Source organism: Mustela putorius, unplaced genomic scaffold (assembly GCF_011764305.1).
Source record: "Mustela putorius furo isolate JIRA1106 unplaced genomic scaffold, ASM1176430v1.1 tig00537227_pilon_pilon_pilon, whole genome shotgun sequence".
In the NCBI taxonomy this organism is placed as follows: Eukaryota; Metazoa; Chordata; class Mammalia; order Carnivora; family Mustelidae; genus Mustela; species Mustela putorius.
Genome location: NW_025422368.1, coordinates 40318149 through 40341577, shown reverse-complemented (window position 1 = coordinate 40341577; position 23429 = coordinate 40318149). Strand labels below are relative to the sequence as shown.

General features: G+C 41.4%; 1 protein-coding gene across 2 annotated transcripts in view; it reads right to left on the bottom strand.

Annotated features, from left to right (window-relative positions):
* Nucleotides 1-1295: 1295 nt before the first annotated feature.
* Nucleotides 1296-23429, bottom strand: part of MSRB3 (methionine sulfoxide reductase B3) — a 169074-nt gene continuing 146940 nt past the window's right edge. For both annotated transcript variants that reach the window (XM_004752487.3, XM_004752488.3), the window contains 2 exons: nucleotides 12732-12829; nucleotides 1296-4533 (listed from right to left, as the gene is read on the bottom strand). In XM_004752487.3, coding sequence (XP_004752544.1) covers nucleotides 4363-4533; nucleotides 12732-12829 — 269 coding nt within the window. In that variant the 3' untranslated portion in view covers nucleotides 1296-4362. The remainder of the gene's footprint in view (nucleotides 4534-12731; nucleotides 12830-23429) is intronic.

Genomic DNA, 23429 nt, shown 5'->3' with positions numbered 1-23429 from the left:
GATGGAAGGAACAGGTACAAAGAAAGAGAAGAGATGGGAAAGGTCATATGTCAATTTCTGCACTGAGACTATTCTCTAGTTCTTGGCTTTGCTGAGCTGAGTACCGCCATGGATATCCTACAGTTCTAGAGAGGCATAGGCGAGCACTACCGAGCAGCCCAGGTTCAACCCCGAAAGGCAAACCAGAGTGAAGGCAGTGTTGGTTGATGAGGACATGCTAGTGCTCCAGAACAAGTCAAATAAATGTGCAGGGAAGGATAAGAACCCCTGAGAGGCAGGAAGCCTGGGGACAACCATTTGTTTGTTCCATCTCTGTCAAAAGACAACCATCGATGACAAAACAAGGCATTTTTGAGTCATTAAGAAATGCTTTTAAAATTCAGACTAATTGACTTTTTCTCAGTAAAAGTTCCAAGGCGATGGTTCGCAAACTAGAACAAGCACCGTAATCCCACGGAGGGCTTGCTAAAACAAAACTAGCTCAGGCTCCATCCCAGAATTCCTATTGCAGTGAGTCTGGGAGGAGGCCTGAGAATGTGCATTGGTAGCAAGTTCCCAGGCACTACAGACCCTTCCGCCTGGGGACCACGCTTTGAGAAGCACTGTTCTTAGTACACCACGTGACATTGCTGGCTTGCGGATTCCAAGATCCCAGGATTATGACTTAAAGAATTGGCTGAAAAGCAAAGTCTTCACCACCTCACTTTTCCTCCACACACACACAAAAATAAGTTAGTAGAACAAACCAAAACATTTAAATGAAAGATTTCAACAACCAATAATACCACGCTGAAACTCGTCCGTACAGATGACTCTTAAAGGGGATTTCATCCGTGAGCGGCAGGGAATGCCTACCTTATTTCCCTGGAGACCAAACCTTGACAACCATAGAAGTTTCCCAGCACATTATTTAACAGAAGCCGAAGGACTCAGCATGGTATCATTCCTACATTTTTGTCCACAGAGCTATCATCACACTGGAGCTCCCTGAAGTCCGTATTTGAAGCCCCCAAACATACAGAAGCTACTGAGGATTGTGCGGAGGGGAAAGCTGAGTAATGCCATTCCTCCAATCTTTCAGATCCCTGGAGGCCTTTCCTGGGGCCTGGGCGTTGGAGAATCCGACATGACCCTGATATTACAGTCCCTCCATGCAAAGGCCACATCAGATAAAAAGCCCTTTATGCAAAATACACACATATCAGCTGGGAGGAGGCCAACAGATCAGTCTACAGCAAACTCAGATGGAGGGTCCATCTATCTGTGCTAAAAATAACCAGGAATCAGAGAAGAGAGCATTTTTATAAAGAAATTTTATTGCATAATTTCTGTATACAATAAACATAGGAAAAGGGTTCTTTCAATGAAAACCTCATATATTTTTCAAAAGTTTTGAATTGTTTGGAGAAAAATTAGTACAAAGCTATCTAAGACAAAAATATCTGACCTCAGAACAAGTGATAATCCCTTTCATAACACTCCACATTTAAAACAAGGCATTTCAATTCGATTAACATGGAGAGGATTTTAGATTGCTATGTCATTTGCATTAAGTATTTAAATGCATCTAAGAAGTGAAGAGTTTAAACATATAGAAATGTTCTCTAATGTAATATATACTGCTGCTTTCTTCAGATCCATTCTGCATGATTATATGGATGTCCTTGTTACCCACCAGCAGAGACCTGCATCTCCTAATGGTATACAGTAAGGGCTGAGTGCAGAGGGAAAGTCCTGTGCATTTCCTATGTTAAATGGCACAACTCCCACAGATCACATACACCTTGCCATATTGACGCAGTTCATTGCGCTCCATATCCTGCAAAAATAAATCTAGTGCTCGACAGCTGACATTATTGCTCACCAACGTTTTAGTAATATATTTCTTTAACATAAGACAGAAATATACTGAAAGTTGATACCACTTAAACTCAAAAGCAATCTGGAATTAAACCACATGCATATACCCCACATTTTTTTTGTTTTTTGGTTTTTCTTTTTTTTTTTTTTTAATAGATGTTGCATTTTCCCTAAAGTTGATGCTGGAAAACGCGGTAGGAGAAAAGTCGGCTTTCCTTGGAACAAAGATAAGGATTAGAAAAGGAGTTTTTAGAGGGTAATGTTAAGCCTGATAATAAAAATGAGAGAACAATGAGAGTCCAGAATCTCTGGGGAGGGGGAAGAAGCCCCCCCATTTATCTTTCTTGTCTACCTCGACCGGGTGGCTCGTGTCCAACAGAAACCTGGGGCAGGCTACTATATGTAGCTGGAGCAATGGGAGAAGTGCTATGTGGCCCAAGGGACAGACGTCCACTGTGGCAGGGAAGTCCAGGGAGACTCTCTTCTTTAGCCAATCCCACATGGGATCCTTGGGTCTCTGGGAAATGATGGGGCTCCTCTGTGAGGTTGGGACGGGCTGCTAGGATGGTCTGGCGGCTGTGGCTTCCACGGTCTTCAATCTTACATCTCAATTCAAGAAGGACGCCAGGACCAGAGGTAAAACAGCTGGAGGCTGAAGAAGGAAGAACATGACTCATCTGTCATGGTGAAGCTAGAGTATACGTGACAAGGAAGTCACCAGAGTATCAGGCAGGGCCTCGCCAGGGAGCACGTGTAGACACGTGGAAGAATGTGGCCATGACCACACTGCCACTTGGATTTGTCACTTTTCATTTTAACTTCTCATTGTTTCTCATTGTAAAACTGTCAAGTGTCCCTCCTTCTTATTTTTGCCTTGGTGCTTACAAGGTAGGATGTCAGTTTCCATAAGCTTTCAAAGGTTTACAAAAGTAATATTTTAACAAAAAACAAAAACTACATTGCAGGATTAGCGTTTGTGGCTACAAACACAGTATCTATCCATCATAAACTATACCCTCAAACCTGGCTATGGCAATATCATCTTAAATCATCACTGTTCGTGCCTGTGGAAATCTTATCACGCACAACGACATCCATTCTGGTAAGCGTTACACAGCAACAGAGCAGAGCTTCTCAGAGTAAAACCAGCCATATTGCTACAAAGAAAAACTTCTGGCTCTTGGCCCGACTGTTTCCATACCAATCAGCTTGGCTAACCTCTCTCTGCTTCTTTCCATTTCAAATGCTTGGGCTTCAGCCTTTGAGGCAGTTAGAAACCAGATCAGTTTAATTTTACGACACCGATCTTAATGGTATAGCAATACAGTAAATTTGCCCTGAGAGTGTCAATTATTTTACAAATAATGTTAAGTCCTGGTTTTTAAACAAAGAGTAGACATGGAGAGGCTAAATGGCTTATCCCCTTGTCACACAGCAGGGTGGGACTTGAGCTCCTGGTTCTTTCCATTTTAAACACCCCCCCCCCCACCACCATCCTTCCAGAAGTCACCCAAGCTACTGTGCACAAGATCCCCAGCTTTGGGCTCTGTTACTTGGAGTCTATTGTTGGCTTCTCCGCTCAGCCCTGGGTATTTCAATACCCAGGCCTTCTCTTTGGTCCTCTCTGCTCTCTCTTACTTCTGTTGCCTTGATGAGGTGTGTTGTCCCAGTATTTTATTTTACACAGTGGGATTTACCAAAATGCCCTCCCAGCTGCAGCTGGTGCTAGGTGTGGAGGGACGGACTTCAAAAAGGCCATGTTAGGTGCTCTCTGCGTGGCCTTGGGGCCAAAACGGGGCTCCGCACTTTACCGTTGTTCTTACATTCCAATGTTTTCAATGGAAAATAAAATAAAATAAAGGCCTCACCGTGAGGTAATGTTTACTTCTCCACCACAACACTCACTGTAACTCTCTGCCCCCCGCCCCCCACCCTCAGATCTGGCAACAATTTAACATAAGGAAAGACTTTAGACCTTCACACCCTTTTAGTGAGAATAAACGACCTTAGCTCAAACTTTCCAGAGCTGAGCAGTCTCCGCAGGCATCTGTCCGCCCTGTCTCAGGTAGGCCTGCCCAAAGGCTGACGGGCCACGAGTCTTGCAGGCCTGCGCCCCGAGCTGGGGGCTCCGCTCTCACCGCCGCGGAGGGGATCTCTGGTGGGAACCCTGAGCACCCTCCGTCTCCTAAGCCAGGGGGGAGAAATCGCAAAAGCAGCTGTGTGCTCAAAGAAAACAATGCCAACGGGTACTCAGGGGGCCTGGGAAAGTGATCCACCACGCCCTCTCCACTCGCTGAAGGGATAAAGGGTTCCCGATCTAGTCAATAGCAAAATACATGGACGGCTGGGGCCTCTGTCTAAGCCAAAGAAGAAAAATATCGATAGCACAAAACTGCCCTTCTATTTCTTGAAAAAATAGATCTAAGATAGACAATTCGGAGTATTTGCTGTTTTTCACAAGCTGCGCGTTAAGTACACTTGTTTGCCTGGCTCTCCGGGACCCTACAGCTCGGCTCTGTCCCCCACGGGGAGTGGGGGGGTCGCTCCACTGTTGCCCTCGGCGCTGCTGCTGCCCTCGGCCGGTGTGAACGACAGGGAAGCCGAGTTTATGCAATATCTCTTGCCGGTGGGACGAGGTCCGTCGTCGAAAATGTGCCCGAGGTGAGCGCCGCACTGAAAGAGAAGAGCGAAAACATAAGGGCGGCGCGTACAAAGCCAGCTTTGAGACGGGCTCACGGTCAGCCGCCGAAATGGATGACCAGCCTATAGGGAAACGATGGAAACCATCATGGGTGATTTCTCGTCCGCCTGTCAATAGCTGCAGAGATGGTTTCTGGCAGGCTCCACACCACATGCTGAGAATACAAAAAAAAAGCTAGAACTGTGCATATCAGAAATCATTTAGAAGCCACTGTATTTTTTGATCTATGAAGTCTCTCAGCCAGCTGAAAAATGACCGCGGTAATTTTATGAATTGAGTTGACCCCTGATCTCCCCTTGTAAGAAACATGGCAGAAGAAAATCTCTCGCCCCTGGCATGACTTTTTGGCTGTGGATGGGTGGGTTTCAGATATGCACAAGTCCACCGTAAAAGATACTGTTTAACTGGCCATGACGGAGGTGCTGTTTGCGTTCATGGGCAGTAAAACTTAACATCAGCCCTGGATGTTCTCGGAGCCCGGCAAAGCGATGGCAAGGCTCAACAGATGTGTGCCACGGTCACCAGGACTGCAGGTGGGACAAGAAGTGTCGCTAGCCCACAGCGTCTTTTTATTCTGGCCTCCAGTAGGTGGAGCGTGGCTGGCTTCTCTACCCAAGTGAACTGCATTGCATGAGGGAAGGGATAAGCTTAAATCCACACTCGTCCAGATCCAAAACACTTGGGAAGGAGAAGAGGCCCCGAATCTGGGCAGAAGCAGAAGGAGGGATGGTTGGCTATGACGGTGTTCAAGAGAAATGCAGCCCAGAGATCGTTTCTCCAGGAAGGCTGGCTCAGGGCATAGAGCCCCACCCCGAGCCCTCCGAGGCTGGGTACGACTCCAGGAGACACCAGGGTATGTCATACTTAGCTATCTTGCCCCCGTTCTGAGCAGGGACAGGAGTGAGAGAGATGGAGACATTACTGCATCATATTCAAACAGGCTGCGAATCCACATCATTTGTCAGGTCCCAGAGAAACCAAAGCCTGGAGCAAGGGACTTCCATTCATTCATTTACCAGGTATCTAAGGAGCACCTGCTACACACCAGGCTCTGTCTCGGGCTCTAGAGATGCAGGCAACAATCCTGGACTCATGGAGCTTACGTTCTAGGGGGAGAGGCAGATAACATGCAAAGAGATCAACTGACTGTCCAGTATGGTAGATGGGAGAGGGGAAAAAGGAGGAAGAGATATGAAGTGTCAGGGTTCGGGCTGATACTGCAGGTATGATGATGAGGGCTCTTCTCCTGGGGTGACTCTGAAATAAGAAGCCAAAGGAAGTGAAGGAGTGGCTATCAGAGGAGCATTTCAAACAGACAGGAGAGTCAAGATTTAGGGAAGAACATGAGAGAAAATGCCTATAGATGGTTTATTAATTCTTCTCACTGTGCTTGCTTGGTGTCCCCTTAGAAATTATGGGGGAAGAGAGTAGGAACTGACATGGGAACTGGGCTAATGAACCAAATGGAGATGATCATGCTTATTACAATGAAAAGAACTAGAATCTCAGTTTCTCTATCCTAAGTGCTACACTCAGTTCCCAGGGGTTCTCGTGTTATTAATAAACAGCACAAATAGCAACTCTGACTATATGGCACTTCCATGTTAAAAGTGCATTCTTATTTTACTGCCAACATACTGTGTCAGCTTATTAAAGAACTAAAAATGAACCCTGAACTGATTTGATCTATTGCCTAGAAAATATGAAACAGGCCTAAAAAACAAATCTTGCTCTATTTTATCACATTCTATGCAGGTTTAGGTAATATCAAGGCTGACAGCTCAGATTGCTTTTCCTTTCTATAAACAATTGAGGCCAAATTTCAGGCATCAGCAGCTAAGATGCACCAATAAAAAAACACATGCTTACTCAATGGACACAGGAAAACACCTATTTCTTGCTGCCAAAACAGTCAGGGTGCAGGCCAACAGGAACCCGAGCTCTCGGTGACCAGTGTGTGTGCACAATTATCGATCTCACGTGCAGCTCTGGCACTTTGCTCACTTGGCATCTGAGTGGTGGACTTTGCACATAAAAGTCTCAGATGGGTTTTCTGGTTTTGTGTTTTAATGAGAGAATACAGCTATCTGGACAAAATAAGTGACATTATCTTTCTTAATCATCTCCTGGGCATATCTAGAAAACAGTTCTGTGTTCACCTGACTCCAAAAATAAAATGCAATAAGGATACATTTGAAGCTACTTAGGAGTACTGATATGGTCTTCATTTCCCAGATCATCTTGAACAAATCCAACTTAGAGTTAATGTAAACTGTTGAACCGAGTTGCTTATTGGGCTGCAGTTTCATCTGTAAAATCCGGTACTGGCGTTTTGCTTACATGGAAAGAAAAACACAGATTCTAGATGTCCCTAATCTGAAAGGAAAAAGGAAGCGGGACGAGGAAGAGGACACACAGTTAGAAAGACGCAACAGAAATCGTTGGCAGAACACCTTATGGGATGCGGATGAAGTAGGGAAGTCCTCAGAAAAGGAGAGAGCCCCTACAAATGATAATGATAGCTTCATTGTGCTTGCCACAGTGTTCTGGAAGATTCACCCCAGGCTCCGATAACTGAGGGAGGAGCAACATTGCAAAATATAGCCAGGTGTGCGTTTCGGTCTGCACCACCACACACATGCTCACCCCGACGCCCGCAGAGCTGCAAAGCGGTTTGTCCACAGGAAGCCTAACCACGCAGCGCCATTTCTGCTTCCCTGCCCGCACCCCTCCCCAGGTACACTCAGTCTCCCATAAACGACTATTATCCAGTTTCTTTGAAAAGTGCCCAGGCTCTGAAGGTTCCTCCCCGAGGGGAGCGCACATGGAGCCCATTCTTTCCAGCCTCTACCCCTGGCCGAAGGCTGGGATGATGAATGGAAGTTGTCAGTGATGCATTGTTTCTTTAGCTGCCTGCGAGCTCTGCCTCCCTGGCCCCGGCCAACTAGCAATGTGTTGGGCTCTCAGCACACCTGGTTGTAACTGAAACAAACTGGCTGCCCCATGAAGAAATCTCGGAGACCTGCTGTTAATGATTTATTTCAGGGTAAAATCTTTGGTGTGCCTTTTGAAAGTTGTTTGAAAATGGTTACGCACTTGTTGTATAGGAAGCTACAAGCGACAACTGGATATTCTAGCTCTCATTCCGAAAAAAGCATGAGATGATTGTTCAAAGGGACATTTTAGAGTTCCTAGAGGAATCCTTTATCATTGAAGCCTCCCACTCAGAAAATCTGGCAACTGGGGAACCTGCAGAGAACTACGAGAAAAGAGCCCCACACCCCCGGGTTCCTAAAAAGTGACTGAACATCAAATTTAACATAATTCCTTAAAATCTGACTGCAGTTCTCAATTGTGTGCATAAGAAACACAAATAGTGCATTCAACACAGTTACATATTTCTGCACTGATGTATTTCCAACTGTCCTAGACGGTTTTCTCCCAGCTATGTCTAGGATGTTTGGGGGCTTTATTATTGTCATTTTCTCTTAAGTGTTTGATCTACAAGATGAAGCAGTTTCAAAGCGAGGGCTTTTACACTTGGGCACATGGGGCAGGATGAGAAGGAGAAATGAGTTTAAGAAGAAAAGCAATTTACTTTGCCAGTAGTATCCTGTTTTCTCCCACCGTTATTGAAGACACTTGTGTGCAAGTAGGGCTCTTTTCCTCTGTGCTTGTGATATTAATCTTTTGCCAAGGAAATGATTGTGAAGTCACCAGTTTAGCATTATGATTTTACTGAAAGATCAAGAAAAAGAGAGATGGGCTGTGAGTCTGAACCCCTATTGTAACACATGGGTATCTTTAATCATCAGCAATATATCAGTTGTCATCTGCAAAAGATTAATAAGGTTTGGGGTTTTACCAAAATCTGCTTAACTTTTGAAAAATGCCGTGTATGGGTGGATATTTACCTTTCTGTTGATTTGGCTGCCATAGAACAAATTAATAATGATCTAAAACAAACTTAAGGGACTCTACTGTAGATTCCAGCGAGTAACAGCAACAGGCAAAAGTAGACTCCAACTCGCATAAACTCAGCAACTATCTGATAGTTTCCTTAAAGATGATTTCCAAAAGTTAAGTAATTTATTGATCTCCCATTTGCTGCAGATGTAGAATTTTGATCTAAAGAAGGAAGAATTCCCCAAGTTTTACCAGGAGGGACTTAGTTCTCTGAACTACAGCTTAAACCATGCAACTCTTACCTCTTTGCACTGAATTTAAACTCCTGACAAAGCACTGTTTAACAGGCTGGGCTTGGAGAATTAGGAAGAAGCTGTCAAACAACTATTCAGAGTAGTTTGTGAAACTGAGATAGACGCAACATTATTTTATCACTAGATGAAAAGCGTCGATAAAACTTAAAAAAAAAAAATCTTTGTAACTGCAAACTTAGGAAATTGCCACAGCTGGGGAGAAGATACTCAAGTGGACAGATTTAAGATAAAGACCCTCTTTTGAAGAGATAACTAGAATATAATTCCACAATTCAGCGCATAGAACAGGAAAAGCAAACAAATATGGTTGCAACAAAAATCAGAACGTAACAGGGCAGCCTATTCCCTCCACAAGTAGGAGTCCTAACAGAAGGCGTGGAAGAATCTCCACCACCCTTGCTGGTACTCTGTGCTGTTAACTTAAAGATCAGGCCACGTGCGGGGATTCTCACCCAGCAATTCTTTTAGAAGGAGCTGACCGCACTCTTTCTCTGAAAAGTGTTGACAATAGTGAATCAATCTTAACAATCTTAACTTTCTCAACAAAATCTTACTAAAGTATTATGACCTAAAGAAGTCACGGGACACATGGAAAAACTATAGGTTAGTATAAAGAGGTGGTAAGTTATAGCTCCCAATAAATTTTAATTCTCACCCAAATATGAGGTCTAATTAACCACATAATATGATCTGTATCACAATTAAAAAAGAAAAGAAGAAAGAAAGAAAAGGGAAAAAAGAAAGGAAAAGAAAGGAAAGGGCAGGAAAGGAAAGGAAAGAAAAAGAAGAATCCTAAATATCAGAGTAAAAATTCAGGACCAACAGAAAAAAAAAAAAAAAAAAGACCAGCCATGTAGGTTGAGCCTACTGGTTTTGTCCACGGAAGCTCAGCTCATTTGTAGAAGATGGCAGTAAGAGGGTCTTCATGTGCAGATGCGGCATCGTTACCACAAGGAAAGAAGTACTGCACATAAGGTGTCCAACTGACAATGTCTATGAGATATCTACAGCATCTAACAGATTCTTCATCAGACAAACCACATTGTTGCAATTCAGTCCAGAGACAACCATCTGAATTCAAAATGGAAAAAAAAAAATTTAGAAAGATGAGAAGCGGATCAGAGTCAAGTTTCCTATACCACTTCCCCCCAAAATGAAGGGAAAAGCTATGAATCAGAGGGAGACTACATAAACTGAAAGAATGTAAGGTTAAAATAAAAGACAAACTGATCATGAAAAGTAGCATTAAGAATGAGAAACTAGGAAACAAAATACAAGTGTTTACTCTGTATGGAAACCATTGAGTCAGTTATTTTTTTCCAGTTGAGATAAAAAGGATGAGTGTGAAAATAGAAAAGAAAAAAAAAAACTCAAGAAAAATGTAGAACAAAAGGAAAATAAATGTGTGGATGAAACATGCAATAAAGGAAGGAAGGAAGGAACACCCAGCACACGTCAGTGAGTTATTACCACTCTCGTGAGGCAGACATCCCCCGCTCTGCCCACAGGGAAAAGAATCCAGGAAACACATCTTTCTTTAATGTTGGCATCTAACTATTTTCTCCATGAAACTTACTTCACAGAGGATGTATTCTTACACATGCCTTAATAGAATAAATTTCCCTCCCTCTTCTCTTCAAATTTAAGACTTTTATTTAAGAGGGAGCCACACACTTTCCAAATGTGAGAAATGAAGGTGGTGGGGAAAGAAGCCAGAAGGGAGGGGTCAGTGTTGGTTCTTCCCCCAAAGGACATAAAGTTTAACAGTCACCTAGCCCTTTGACCAAAGGGCTGAGAGCTGTTCCTTGTTTAGCTTAATATCTTTTATTAATGTTGCCTGATTTGGGCAGCTTGTAGGTTTCGTCTCTCTTTGGCCACTGTAGAACAACTTCATCTTCATAATGGTCTTTTCTTGACCACTGCTAGTATTATCTCTGTGGCCGGCACAAGGGACCAAGTTTGTTCTGTGACTTTTAAGAAATAGTCACAGAGACGTCAGAGAATAGGGCATTAACGAAAGTTATTATCTTATACCCCACTTTTTCTGTGCCTTGTTTATTTGGTTCTCATGGGACTCAGTGTTTGAAAGTGGGTTCTGAAGAAAATGGAGAGTAGCAGTCATTAACAGCCTTTAAGGCAGCTTAAAACAAAACACAACTGTTAGTCTTAAAAGAGGTTTATTAAGTACTATGTGCCTAAGTTATACATTGCTATGTACCATCCTACTGGGTTACTTTTTTGTTGAATATTTTAGATTCCTGGGGAGATAATCATAATTCGTTTTTGTGGCAGTTATAAGAATATCAATTAAAAGCAATTAAATTCAAATATGAATTGAATTAAACTAAGTCATAGGACTTTTTTGGTTTAATGTGACTCTTTATGGCTTGTCTGTCCATCTAAGCACCCTAGAGCTCTGGAGCTCAATGCCCAAGTTCGAGTCTCAGCTCTGCTGCTTGAATCGATGTAGCTTTATACAAATGTAATTGTCCTCTTTGTGTCTCCGTTTTCTCAACTAAAAAATAAAAAAGAATGACAGTATATAGCCCACAAGTTTATTGTGAGCATTAACCAGAGCAGCTTTGAAAAACTGCTGGTGTTCAGGCCTTACACAGGCCAACTAAGTGAGAATCTCTGAGGGGGAGACCCAGGATTGGAAATTTCCAATGTCTCGCTCAGAGACTCATATCTGAGAGACAAGAGTGGACCGAAAGTATGACCTAGCTAAAATATGAAGTCTGCGTTTCAAGGGAGAGAGTGGTACTCATGCTTAGAAGACAGTAAACTCACCTTTAGTGAAAGAAAGAGGAAAGGAAGGAAGGAAGGAAGGAAGTGGGGTGGGAAGGGGGAAGAGAGGAAGGTAAGTTAGGAAAGGGAAAGAAAACACAAATTCATCAGATGGTTGGGCTCTAACCAATCTCCCTCCCTGCTTGGTAGTAAATATGCCACCTACTCCCTACAACTCTTGTGCCTGATGAAGGGGGTTAAAGGGCACGTACAAGAATGTTGAGGGAGGCCCACGTGGCAATCACTTTGCTATTTCAGCTGCCTGATGTGCACCCTTTACCTCTGATATGTACAACAGACATCCCCTGACAAACTACTCCATAGTATCAATGAATTTCAGTGCCCAATACTCAGACTTGACATTTCACTTTTGCAAAGCAGATCAGAACAGGACTACCTATTCTAGACTGGAGTGTGCGGTTGCTCTTATTCTGTGTACAGAAGGTTCTGGCTATGTCTTTGAGTTTAAATACAAAATACCCAACAGTTCAAGCCTTGACATTAGCATGACAGATTAACCATCTTTGCCTCCTCGACACATGCTCATTTTCTCCCTAGAGCCAGACCTGATTCAGGTAGAGCAGAGTGACAGGAACTATTGGAACATCCGTGGAAACGAAACAGGTCCATATACTAGGAGAGAAGGCATTACGTTACCGCATATTCACACTCCAAGCTCCTAGAGCCTAATTTGAACCTCCTCTTCCCCTTCCTTCACACCCACATGGGGAAAGCCACCCCTGAGGACTTGACTAACCATGTTGGGATCATTACAGGTGAACAACACATGCACAGAGCTGCAGGAAGAGGGGTATTCTCTAAAACATCAGATTATACACAGCCACAGAGTGAAATCTTCACATGCCCTAAGAATAGCCCATTCTCCACTGTACTGAGTCAACTGTAGATGATTTTCCTGACCATTCGCTCTCTCTCTTTTTTTTAAATAGTTTTGAAGCCAATGACTGGCATTCAGTTGGACTTACTGAACATCTGAATACTGAGATATCGTCTTCAGATACAGAGACTTCATTGTGCTCCTCCATCCCTTTTATGATCAGTCACTTGGCCTTAGTTGCTATATTTAGCACAACCAGGAGTCCAGAAAGTGTTTGTAATGCAAAGGGGGCATCCCAGTGGGTTTTCAGGTGGGGTTAACTGACCTGAGAGCAGCTCGTTTCGACCCGGTGCATCCCGTAGGAAAAGTCGTCCGTGAATGTGATCGCATCAGAACTGATCACATCGTGGAATGAAGGCCAACCTGGAGCAGAGCAGCATCAGAACAAAACAGACAGGAGAGACAGACAGCCTTGGGTTAGAATGTCATGTTAAAGAACTACTACGCAAAGAATGAAAATCTCTAGTATATGACTCGTGCTTAACTTCTCCAGCCTGAAAGGAAAAGGTACAAAGCTGAAGGATAATATATTTCCCAAGAGTGCAACTCCCTTTTAAGAATAACTTCCTCCTCACTTCAGATCACAGTTGCATTGGGTGTTTATGTTTCCAGAAGCATTCTTAGACCACCCAGTAGTTTTCCAGAGCATCCCTGGATTTATAAAGCTCTCTCGCCACTTGGTCTTGCCTCTCTTCTTCAGAGTCACTGGGCACTCACTAGGAGTCTTAGCGGTGTGACATTTTGTTCTCTCTCTCTCTCTCTCTTTTTTTTTTTTTTTTTTAAGATTTGATTATTTATTTGAGAGAGAGAGCACGCAGGCATGCACAGTTGGAGAGAGGGACAGACAGGGAAAGAGAAATCCTCACACAGACTCCTTGCTGAGCACGGACACTGACACAGGGATCGATCCCAGGACCCCGAGATCATGACCTGAGCCAACACCAAGAATCGACACTCAACCGACTGAGCTACTCAGGTGCCCCTCCCGTTTTTAAAGTTGTTTTTTTCTGCCTTTTTTTTTTTTTAAGGATTTATTTATTATAGTTGTTCTGGATGTTCACTTTTCAACTTTCCATGCTTCTTTAGGAAGAATGGTTTTTCAGCACTTAGTTTGTGTGGTTAAAATATTAAAAAAATGAGTATTCCATAGTTTCCATCATAATCTAATTTCTTGGGGCAGGGCAATCTGGAAAGCAGCTTCTATCTATTTTATGGGCAAGAGGCTTGCTCACTTCCTAGAAGAAAACCATAGAGCACTGTTCATCAGGCATCTCTAGGGAGCACCTTCTCTCAAACAGCGTCTTGTTCCAATTTTCATTTATTCGAACGATTTTTTAAATATGCACACACAGCTTTAAGAAACTCAATGATAAGGACCATAAGATTGTACAAATGTTTATGAATGTACATAGTTTTAAGAAGCCAGGTTTTATGTTCAGTACTTCTAGGCATGTCTTTACATATTTCCAGAAATTTGGTCGTGAGCTCCTGAGCTGAAGCCCAAAATGACAGAAGAGGTGTGATGTTGCCGACCTGCTGGTACAATTTTTTTTTCCTCTTTCAGAAGCCAAATTTATTCCTGTAGAAAGGAGGAAGCCCTTTAAAAACATGGTGCTTTGTGTTAATACACCAACTGAAAGAAAACAGAATGCAGGCCTCAACAATATGATTTCCAGTTTCAAACAAAACATATTAGCTCAGGCCACGTTTTTATAAGAAACTCTCCCAAGCTCCCCATCTCCCACTATGCAAGAGTATAGTTTTCACAGTTGGTGCTGGATTTAACACCCAGAGTTGAAACACTTTCCAATTCCCTGATTTGAGTTCAAGATTGCTGCAAATCACCAGGAAAACCTTAACTTCCTAGATATAATATTCCTCAAAAAACAATCACATGAAGACACACCAGCACTTTTAAGAAAACTTGTCTCTCCCTATTCTCTAAATTTTAAAGAGAATCTAAATGTATTCTAGGCTAGAGTTTTTGGTTTATAATGACTACTTGGCACATTTAGGTATTCTTCTTTGTTCAACGGCAAAAGTGCCAGTGGCTAGAAAAGAGAGGTTTAAAGGTGATGTCTGAAGACACTGAAAAATAATTTAGTTATGAAAAGAAAGAGAACACTCTATATTTTTTAACATCCCATGTTTTGACTCATTTGATTGCTAATTATGGCAACCAATATTTTGGAAGGACATATTTGATTCAGTAATAAACAGGTGAAGAGTTAGGAATATATTTTTTTTAATTTACCATAAAGCCACCCTCCAACACACACACATTTTCCTATTTATAGAATTAAAAATAGGTATGGAGAAATGTATATAAAATATATAGATAGATTGTTCCCTCCCATACTCCTTCTCCATGTTATATACACTTATCTTGTTCTACTTATCATACTGGATTTTCGACTTATTTGTTTTCAGGCTTTCCTCTCTGATTAGGTGGTGAGCACTTTGAAGGCAGAGTATGCATAAACAAGAAGACGGGGTGGACATTTATGACTCAGGGTCCCACAGGAGACAGAAAATACAATCATACTTCCTTTTTATAGACTAGATTAAGAAATTAGCAATGTTCTGTTTTCACTAGAGTATCCAGCTTGGCTCAAACACCGTAATTAAGCTTCTCTTTATAGGTGGAGTTGGGTTATTATTTACTTAGGATGGTAAATCCATAAAGATCATCTAGGTCACTAACTTAACAGGATTTTTAGTGAGGAGGAGAGGGAGAGGAGAGGGAGAGGGAGCACAAGGGTATGGTACTTGCCAGCATTACACAGGCAGTACGTGGCAGAGCCAAAGCTGGAATCTGTGTATTCTGACTTTAATCTGGTTGAATTTTTTCACATTCCACTTTCTTCCTTAGTACGAGGTCAAGACATCATTCATTTCAATACTGTAACCGGAAGGAGACTGTAGGTTTTAAGAAATATGTTTAGTGCCATGTCTGGATTGGTTGGTAGTTACATCATTGCATTTAGGAGCTTCCAGGTGGAAGTAGCTAATTCATGTAAACTCACCAATACTGATTCCCTCACTCTAACAACCAAACTTTTCAAAGAGACAGTCCAAGAGCAATCATATAAATGATATAATCTACTTCTGGGGCATGGATAATTTTTTATTCATTTATCTAAAATAACCACAAATACTTAGAAGCTTACCTTAGGTAATAATATTGAGAAAACTGTCCATTCTATTTGGGATTTCTTCATTCTAATTCTTTCCTAACAAATTCTAATTCTTTTAGAATTCCAAATTAGAATTACTAATTCTTTTAGAATTTCCTAATTAATTCTAATTCTTTCCTATTAAAATTTTTTTGGGGCAAGGGAAGGGAACTGCTTTCAAATGAGCTATTAAACTATACAGCTATACATTTTGTCTCCATGAATTAAATATTTATAGAATTTTCTAGAAGACTATATTCAAGAGTAGACAAAGATGAGGTGTAGTGACATGGAGTCAGGGCTCTTAAAAGATTTCTATGTTTCTGAGAAAACTGTTGACACTTGAATAATTTACTGGTTGTTTCCCATGGCATTGGTTAAATATCAGAAGAGACACTAAAAAACCAACCAAACAAACAAAAAAAATTCTCCTTAAAACTCCCCAAAGTTCACAATGTCTCTCTGCACAGAAGAAATGCAGTTTTCAAGATGGAATATTTGATACCTCATCCAAATCTTAATTAGTGGAGACTGACAAGGGCAACCGTGTTGAAGACCATAAGTAACCCTGTGTGATAAAACACATTTCAAAAGAGAATCATGGCCAACTTCAATAAGCTTGACACAGGAGAACGTTGAATTCTTTTTCTAGGTCTTCCAGAAAAAGCCGAAGGAGAATCCCTCAGAAAAGCAAGTCCTTATTGACAATTAAACTAAGAAGGATCTTCACCCAAGAATAAATTGTCTCATGGCGGAGAGGCCACAGAGATGACAGCACTTTGAAAGCGGAATTCCCTCATCATGTGAAAGTATTTAAAGGAGGAACTCTTCACTGCTGCAAAAATCCTCAAAGGAAACCCTGCCCCCACTCCTAATAATAAGGAAAGTGCTTCAAAGGGTGATAGGCAAGACTGAAGCAATCTGGGTCTTGTTGAGAAAATTATCTTGAGCAAAAGGGGGAAGGGGATGTGTTTATGTCAGTTTTGACATTAAAGAAAGATCATCCATCCTCCTTTCTCTAGGATTTCCCTTTTGGTCTTCTCATCTAACAAAACATTATTTGTTTTGGATGCATTCCATGCACATTTTTAAAAGAACAGTCATTCGAAAACCTGGATAAACAGAGTTGGCTCCCCCCACCCCCAAGACATCCCTTTGTTTCTATGTGATGAGCTCGGATCGGGGTGTATTATTGTTGTATTTCTAAAAATACAAGCTGTACTTTTTGGGTATTAGCCTTTTGCTATTGGGAATGTCTTGTATTCAATAAATAGATTCTTCTTTCTGCAGACAGCACAGAAATACAGGTAGCCAAGCGCAGCAGGCACGTTGGGCTGTTGGCAGTCCTGCTCCCTTATGAACCAACAACCACCAGGTCACACTAATCTGGAGACGGCTCTTGCTGGTATTGGCATAATGGGCAGCAAACCCAGGATATGTTCATTTATGTCTCAGATATTAGAGAAAGTGGTTCAGTTTGTTAATGGTAGATCTTTGGCACTTGCTACCATCTACACTAGGGTGATTTTTTTTTTCTTTTTTGAACTGCAGTAAAAAGAATTCTTCCTTTTCACTAAGGATGGGGTTTATTAAAGCTCCTCAGAGTCCCCTCGAACCCATCCCTGAACAGTGACACAGCTTTCCACAGGTGATGTTCTGCTAACAGACTTTAAATGTTTCACTCCAACTGCCTCCTGAGAAAAACTTGCTCATCTCTCTATCCTAACCTTTTCTTCCTTCCTTTTATGAATCTCTGAAACAAGTTGTTAAAACCAGCAACAGGTTATAAACAAGTTGAAGCCAATCCCATCTATACCATATGTAGAAAATGCGGCCCACTCTTACTTTAATATGGTTTTGCTCTACAGCTGCCATGTTCCCTGGATTGTCCCCCAACCCCAAATAGAAATGAGAAACCTCAGTAAGTTAGCTACATGACCCATCAGTAGTACATGGCAGAAACTACCCACGCCTTAGCGTTCATTAGGTTGAAGTGTAATTACAAATATTTTCATTTGTATAATATATATATATATATATAAATATATATATATATATATATATATATGATATTATTGTCTTCGAATGCAAAATCAGTTTGAGCACAGTAAATCCCAGTTGGGCTTGGGGGATCGTTTAATAATAAATATCTCAGCTTGGTTTCAGTGAGGCATGAGGGACATTTACACACCTGTGGTTTTCTGTATGTACCAATTCTCACCGTGCTATGATTCTAAGGCTGTATTTCAGAATTTGTAGCATTTAGTACCTCTGAAGCCAGGAACTGTTAACCTCACTGACCACTATTTACCTTATTAGCTACCTTAACCAAATAATACAACGCTTTATGAAGACCCCCACGCTAACAAGAATTGTTTGAAGTGTGAACTCTGATTCTTGCCCAGTTATTTGCTGCAATTGATACCCAAAAGTTTAAGTCGTAATCAACCAAATGTATGTATGTAATAGAAAATCAAAGAGTGCAAGATAACCTATAGGCAATGTTCTCTTTTCGTGCTTCCCATTACTGCAAACAACCACGTTTAACAGTTTTTAGGTTTAATTCTTAAAAATATGCTTATGCTGCTCCCTCTTGATTCCTTCATTTCAAATCTGCACTATCCAACAGAGAAGCTACAAGCCACATGCTGCCATTTAAATTTAAGTTAATTACAGTTAAATAGAATTTCAGTTCTTCAGTCATACCAGCCACATTTCAAGTTCTCAACAGTTACACATAGTGAATGGCTGCTATACTGAACAAGAGAGGCCCAGTCGGAGGATATTTCTAACATCATTTCCGCAGATCTAGAAACTCCCACCATTGGACAGTGCTGGTTTTACACTGTGAATTGATTTCCTCCTGTCACGGATGAAGACTAAGCCTTCAGACTTCCACTAAATCTCCCTTCTCTTCCCTCTTGCAATTTTTGACCGTTAAATAATTTTTAATTGTTTTTGAGACTTCGTTTGGTACTATCTGCCTCTGGAACTAGAATGTAAAGTCTAATAAGAGCAGAGAGTGTGTCAGTTTTGTCCACTGGAGTGTTGCCAATCACCCAAAGCAGAAATTGTCTGCTGGATGAACATATGAATGCATGACTGATGACTATCTTATAGCTCAACATTTTTGCACCCTCAGTCTGCAAAACGGCCTCGGCACCCCATCCTCCTTCTACCTACCCTTTCCCCTGTTCCAACGCCCAACCTTAATGAAGTCTTCTATGCTTTTGTATAGGTTGATTCTAAGGCTTGAAAACTAGTCAACGGCATTATTATTATGGCTACATACATGTTGCAGGCAGCTAAAGTGTGTTGGGATTCTATCTCCTTTTCCAACGGTCCAACTGGCATAACCTCATGCTAGCTGAAGTCAAACAGATCTTCCTTCTTTTACACTGCATCACTATAACAAGCAGGGCATGTCTTCTTTTATCTTTTGTTTGGACCATGACTTTCTTATACAATTGTACAAATTTGCTCTATAATTCAACATTTTAATTTTCAACAAATAGTTCAACCATAAGTAAAAGTATGTAAAATACCTAGGCATCCATGTTTTAACAAATACAAATGACCCAAGTTTAATAGACAATATTTGTTCCATATTTCCTTCAGATTTTTCTCTTATTCTAACAAAATAAAATGTTAACAATTACAGCCAGATCTGCCTCCAGCCTTTTCCCCTACTCCTACACTTCCTGGTGCCCCAGAGACAATTGTTTATGTACCCTTCCCACACTTCTTTGGCTTCATTTCCTACATATGTCTATGTTCATAAGTAATATATAATGTTTTAAGTGTTAAAAATTCACATGAAAGACATAGCATCCTAGGTATCTTTTGGCCACCTCTTTTTTTTTTTTTTTTCACATTTTTCTTGATCTGTAAATTTTTTTGGCCTTTTTGACAGCGTCCTCTTCTTATTTTGTAAATGAAATACTTCAAATATCTCTGAGAATATGAACCAGGGAGTTGTTTGACTTTGGTTTTTCAATTATTCTCTAAAATAGCTCTGTTGCCTCTTGTGCAACTCTTCCTTTTTTCTTGTTTCTCGTCTTCCATGCTCTCCGTTTTCTTGCCTCAGCCATTTCTATTTAAGAGTAGAGGTCTGGGGTCCTTGTCCTGGGCAGGTGACAGGGGCTTCCTCTGCGATCAGCTACAGCGCGGGTTTGTGCCTCCCTAGGTCTCAACTCTCACCAGAGAAAGTGACCGGGAGCTCTGGGAAGGACCACTGTCATCGTTTGCTGCAGGACAAAGGTCTGTCCCCGCGTTCCCTGAAGTGCAACAGCTCGCTGGCAGCCCCAGTTCTCCCAGACAGGCTGTTTAATATCTTTCGAGAGCAGTCTCCCAGGGTTGTTGGGTTTTTTTTGCCCCATGGGTAATTGATGATCTGTCATTCTAAATATGAAAGTGAGGAACCTGCAAAACTGAACTAGCTGTTTTTTCAGTTAAACACCTTCTTGTCAACCCCCCATCTTGCTCTTGACAATTCTGCCCTCTGAGCCTCTTCATAATTGTGCTGGGCATCTTGGCAACAACTCCTGGACATAATTTGGGCTGATGCTTTCTTTAGTCGGTCATACCCAGTAATGCATTGCCAGCCATCTTTTCTTGGAAAAAATGCTCAACACCCCTCCCCCACTCCAACACCCCCTCAGCAGCCCCTCTCCACTCCAATTCTCTTGGCAATGGGGTTCTTCTCCTTCTCTTCTGCCTCTTCCTCCTCCTCTTTCATCTTCTTTTCCTTACTTTCACTTTAAAGGGTTCTCTTGGGAGAGAGGGAAACCAACATGTATGCTCAGTCTATCATGCTGAACAAGAAGCCGAGATTTCTTTTTAATAAACTGCAGATTTTAGTCTCTTCATCTAGTATTTTATGAAAAGAAGGAATGGATTTCAGGCATCATAATCTTTCTACTGACCACAATTATATTATTTTTTGCCTTACTGATAAGATCCAAATCAATGTAAGGTTTAGGAGTTTTAACTGGCTCAGATTTGACTCTATCTCAAAAGTGATTCTCTGCATGAGAGTATGACATCTGCAAAGACCCCTGAGTTAGAACTGTGGCAGACCAGAGTAGACTCCTCCCAGAACTGGCTCAGTGGGAAAAACTTCATAGATCTCTTTTCTTTTCTTTTTTTTCTTCTTTTCTTTCCTTTCTTTTCCTTTTCTTCTCCTCCCCTTTCTTTCTTTTCTCTCTTCTTTTCCTTTCTATTTTACAGATTTTATTTATTTATTTGAGAAAGTGAGATCACAAACAGGGGGAAAAGGTAGAGGGAGAAGAAGACTCCCCCCGGAGAAGGGAGCCCAGTGCAGGACTCGATCCCAGGACCCTGGGACCATGACCTGAGTCAAAGGTAGATGCTTAACCAACTGAGCCACCCAGGCACCCATAGACTACTTTTCTGTATTTGATCACTTGTTATCAAATCACTTCTGTGTTTGATATACCTTTTCTGTATTTGGTCACTTGTATGGCATGAGGATGCACTATATTTCTGCCCTCTTGCCACTGCAAATGTAAGGACAAGTATCCCCCTCTGTGCTGATGATACGATTTCATTACTGCAAACAAGCAGCCAAGTCTCAAGAGGTAAACTATTCTAGCAAGAAAATGGTTTAACAGTAATGATGACACAAGGAAAACCATTGGTTTTGGCAGACATTCTCCCATGCTTTATTCAGTTTTCCTAAGCAGTACCTCAAATAAAAATCATATTTAAAATACTTATCTTGAAAATCAGGGAGTTTAAAAAAAAAAAAGAAAGAAAAGCAGGGAGTTTAGAATACATAAAAAATAATCTAGACCCATATACTCTAAAAATTCTTAAGAAAAAAAAAATGCCGAAGGGCGATATATACTATTCAAGCATTGGTTTTATTTTGGTTACTAATTACCTTGTTGGGTTTGTTTGTTTGTTTTTGTCTTGTGAAGTAACCCCACAGTTTTAAGTGGCAGTGGCATTTTGAAGGCCAGGGACATGTTGAATGGCCTGATGACTGGGGCGGCCACAAGTAACACAATCAGATCAGTGTTTTGGGAAGATGGTTCTGGAAGCAGGCAAGAGGGTGCGGGATAAGAGGATGAAAACAGGCACATCCGATGAAGAATGGATGTGGAAAGAGAAGTGATAAAGCTCTACATGAAGGCATCTGCAATAGGGCTGGAGAGCAGGGGACCAATAAAAGAGAGACTGAGCACTCAGAATTCACTGATTGTGGTGGTACCTGTTGGGGAGTGAAGGAGAAGGGTAGGGTTGAATTACTACTAGGTTTCCAGCTTGTACTGACTAACTGGGTCATGCTAGTTAGACGTGTTTTTCAGGGAAAATAATAAAATCCATTTAGTGTGGAATTCTCTAGGAGCAGAGGGGTGTGGGGGTTCAGAAGTAAAACCCTGGCTAAAGATACAGATGTGAAAGTCATCAGAGCATAGAAAACAGTAAGATTATGGAGGGGAATATATAGAAGGCAAATATAGGGGGATTGGAGAACCAGACAGGTATTTAAAAGGTGAGCTGCGGAATAAGTCAGTGAAGGAAAATAAACAAGAGCATTTCAATGTCAGATAATGGAAAAGTGTAAGGCTGGAGGACAGTCCGCAGTGACATAATCTACAGAAAGGACAAGTTAAATAAGAGAGGAGAGGAGACTGCTGAATTCAACAGCTGGGCAGCCTGGGGGAATTTAGGAGGAGCCCTTTCAGTGTTATGCACAGAAGCTGAACTCTGTTGGCCTGAAAGGCATTCGTGGACTGGAGCAACTATACCAGGACCGCTCCTTACCAAGACTGGCAGGGAAGGAAGTTAGAGCAAGTTGATGACTTGCAGGAGAGCACAATGGTATTTATGCGAATGTACTGGGATCCTGGGGGTCCCTCCCACCAATTCCACCCTTCTCTGCTTTCCAAAGGGTTTAAAATTTTATGGTATTTCCTAACAGAACTTTCACAATCAAATGAGTAATATGAAAGTCTTTGGACATGCTAAAAATCTTGAGCATTGCTCAAATGCTCCTTAAGATAGTGAACAGAAGCTATATTTGAAGAAAGACTAATACAGAACTCCATCCCTGGAATGTTTTTTTATCTTTAGCTTATTTTTAAGTTGTTCATTGCCCCTACTATTGTTCCTACTATCCCTTAATCTACCAAACTGAACCATGAGTGGTATATTTTAAATAGCCATGGTAATCGGTTTTACCTTTTGGCACAAAGTAGGTGCTCAATAAATATTAAACAAAGGCGAATCCAGAGCTTTAACTCTAGGTCACAATCCCCTGTCAGACATGCTCACAGCACCCAATATTTTCTCTTCAGAGCATGTTTCACAGTTTGTATTACTTACATATACGGGTGTCACTTAGGTTAGATATGCCAATCACTAGGCCAATTGATGACATTTTTAAAAGATAGGCAAAGTATCTCTACTACTTTGCTCTAGGCAATTTTTTACAAATATCAAATTTAATATTAGGTTTCTTTTCCTGCCTATCAAAAATAGTGCATTTCTTCAAGATGATTATTAGTAATTTCTTCTGTTCAAACCATGTCATTCCAAGACCCATAATCATTCCAGGCATTTGAATCTACCAAAGGACAATACGACCAGAGACCAAGAACACTGAGGTGTCCTCTGGGCAGTGTGAACATCTGGTATCTATTCTCCTTGGAGATTAATAATGGAGCTCCACTGCAAGAGGCTTTACTAATTCCTTTGAGCCCTGCACAGCATTTTTAAATGGTTCCAAACACACAAGATCTCTAATTGGCATGGATTTC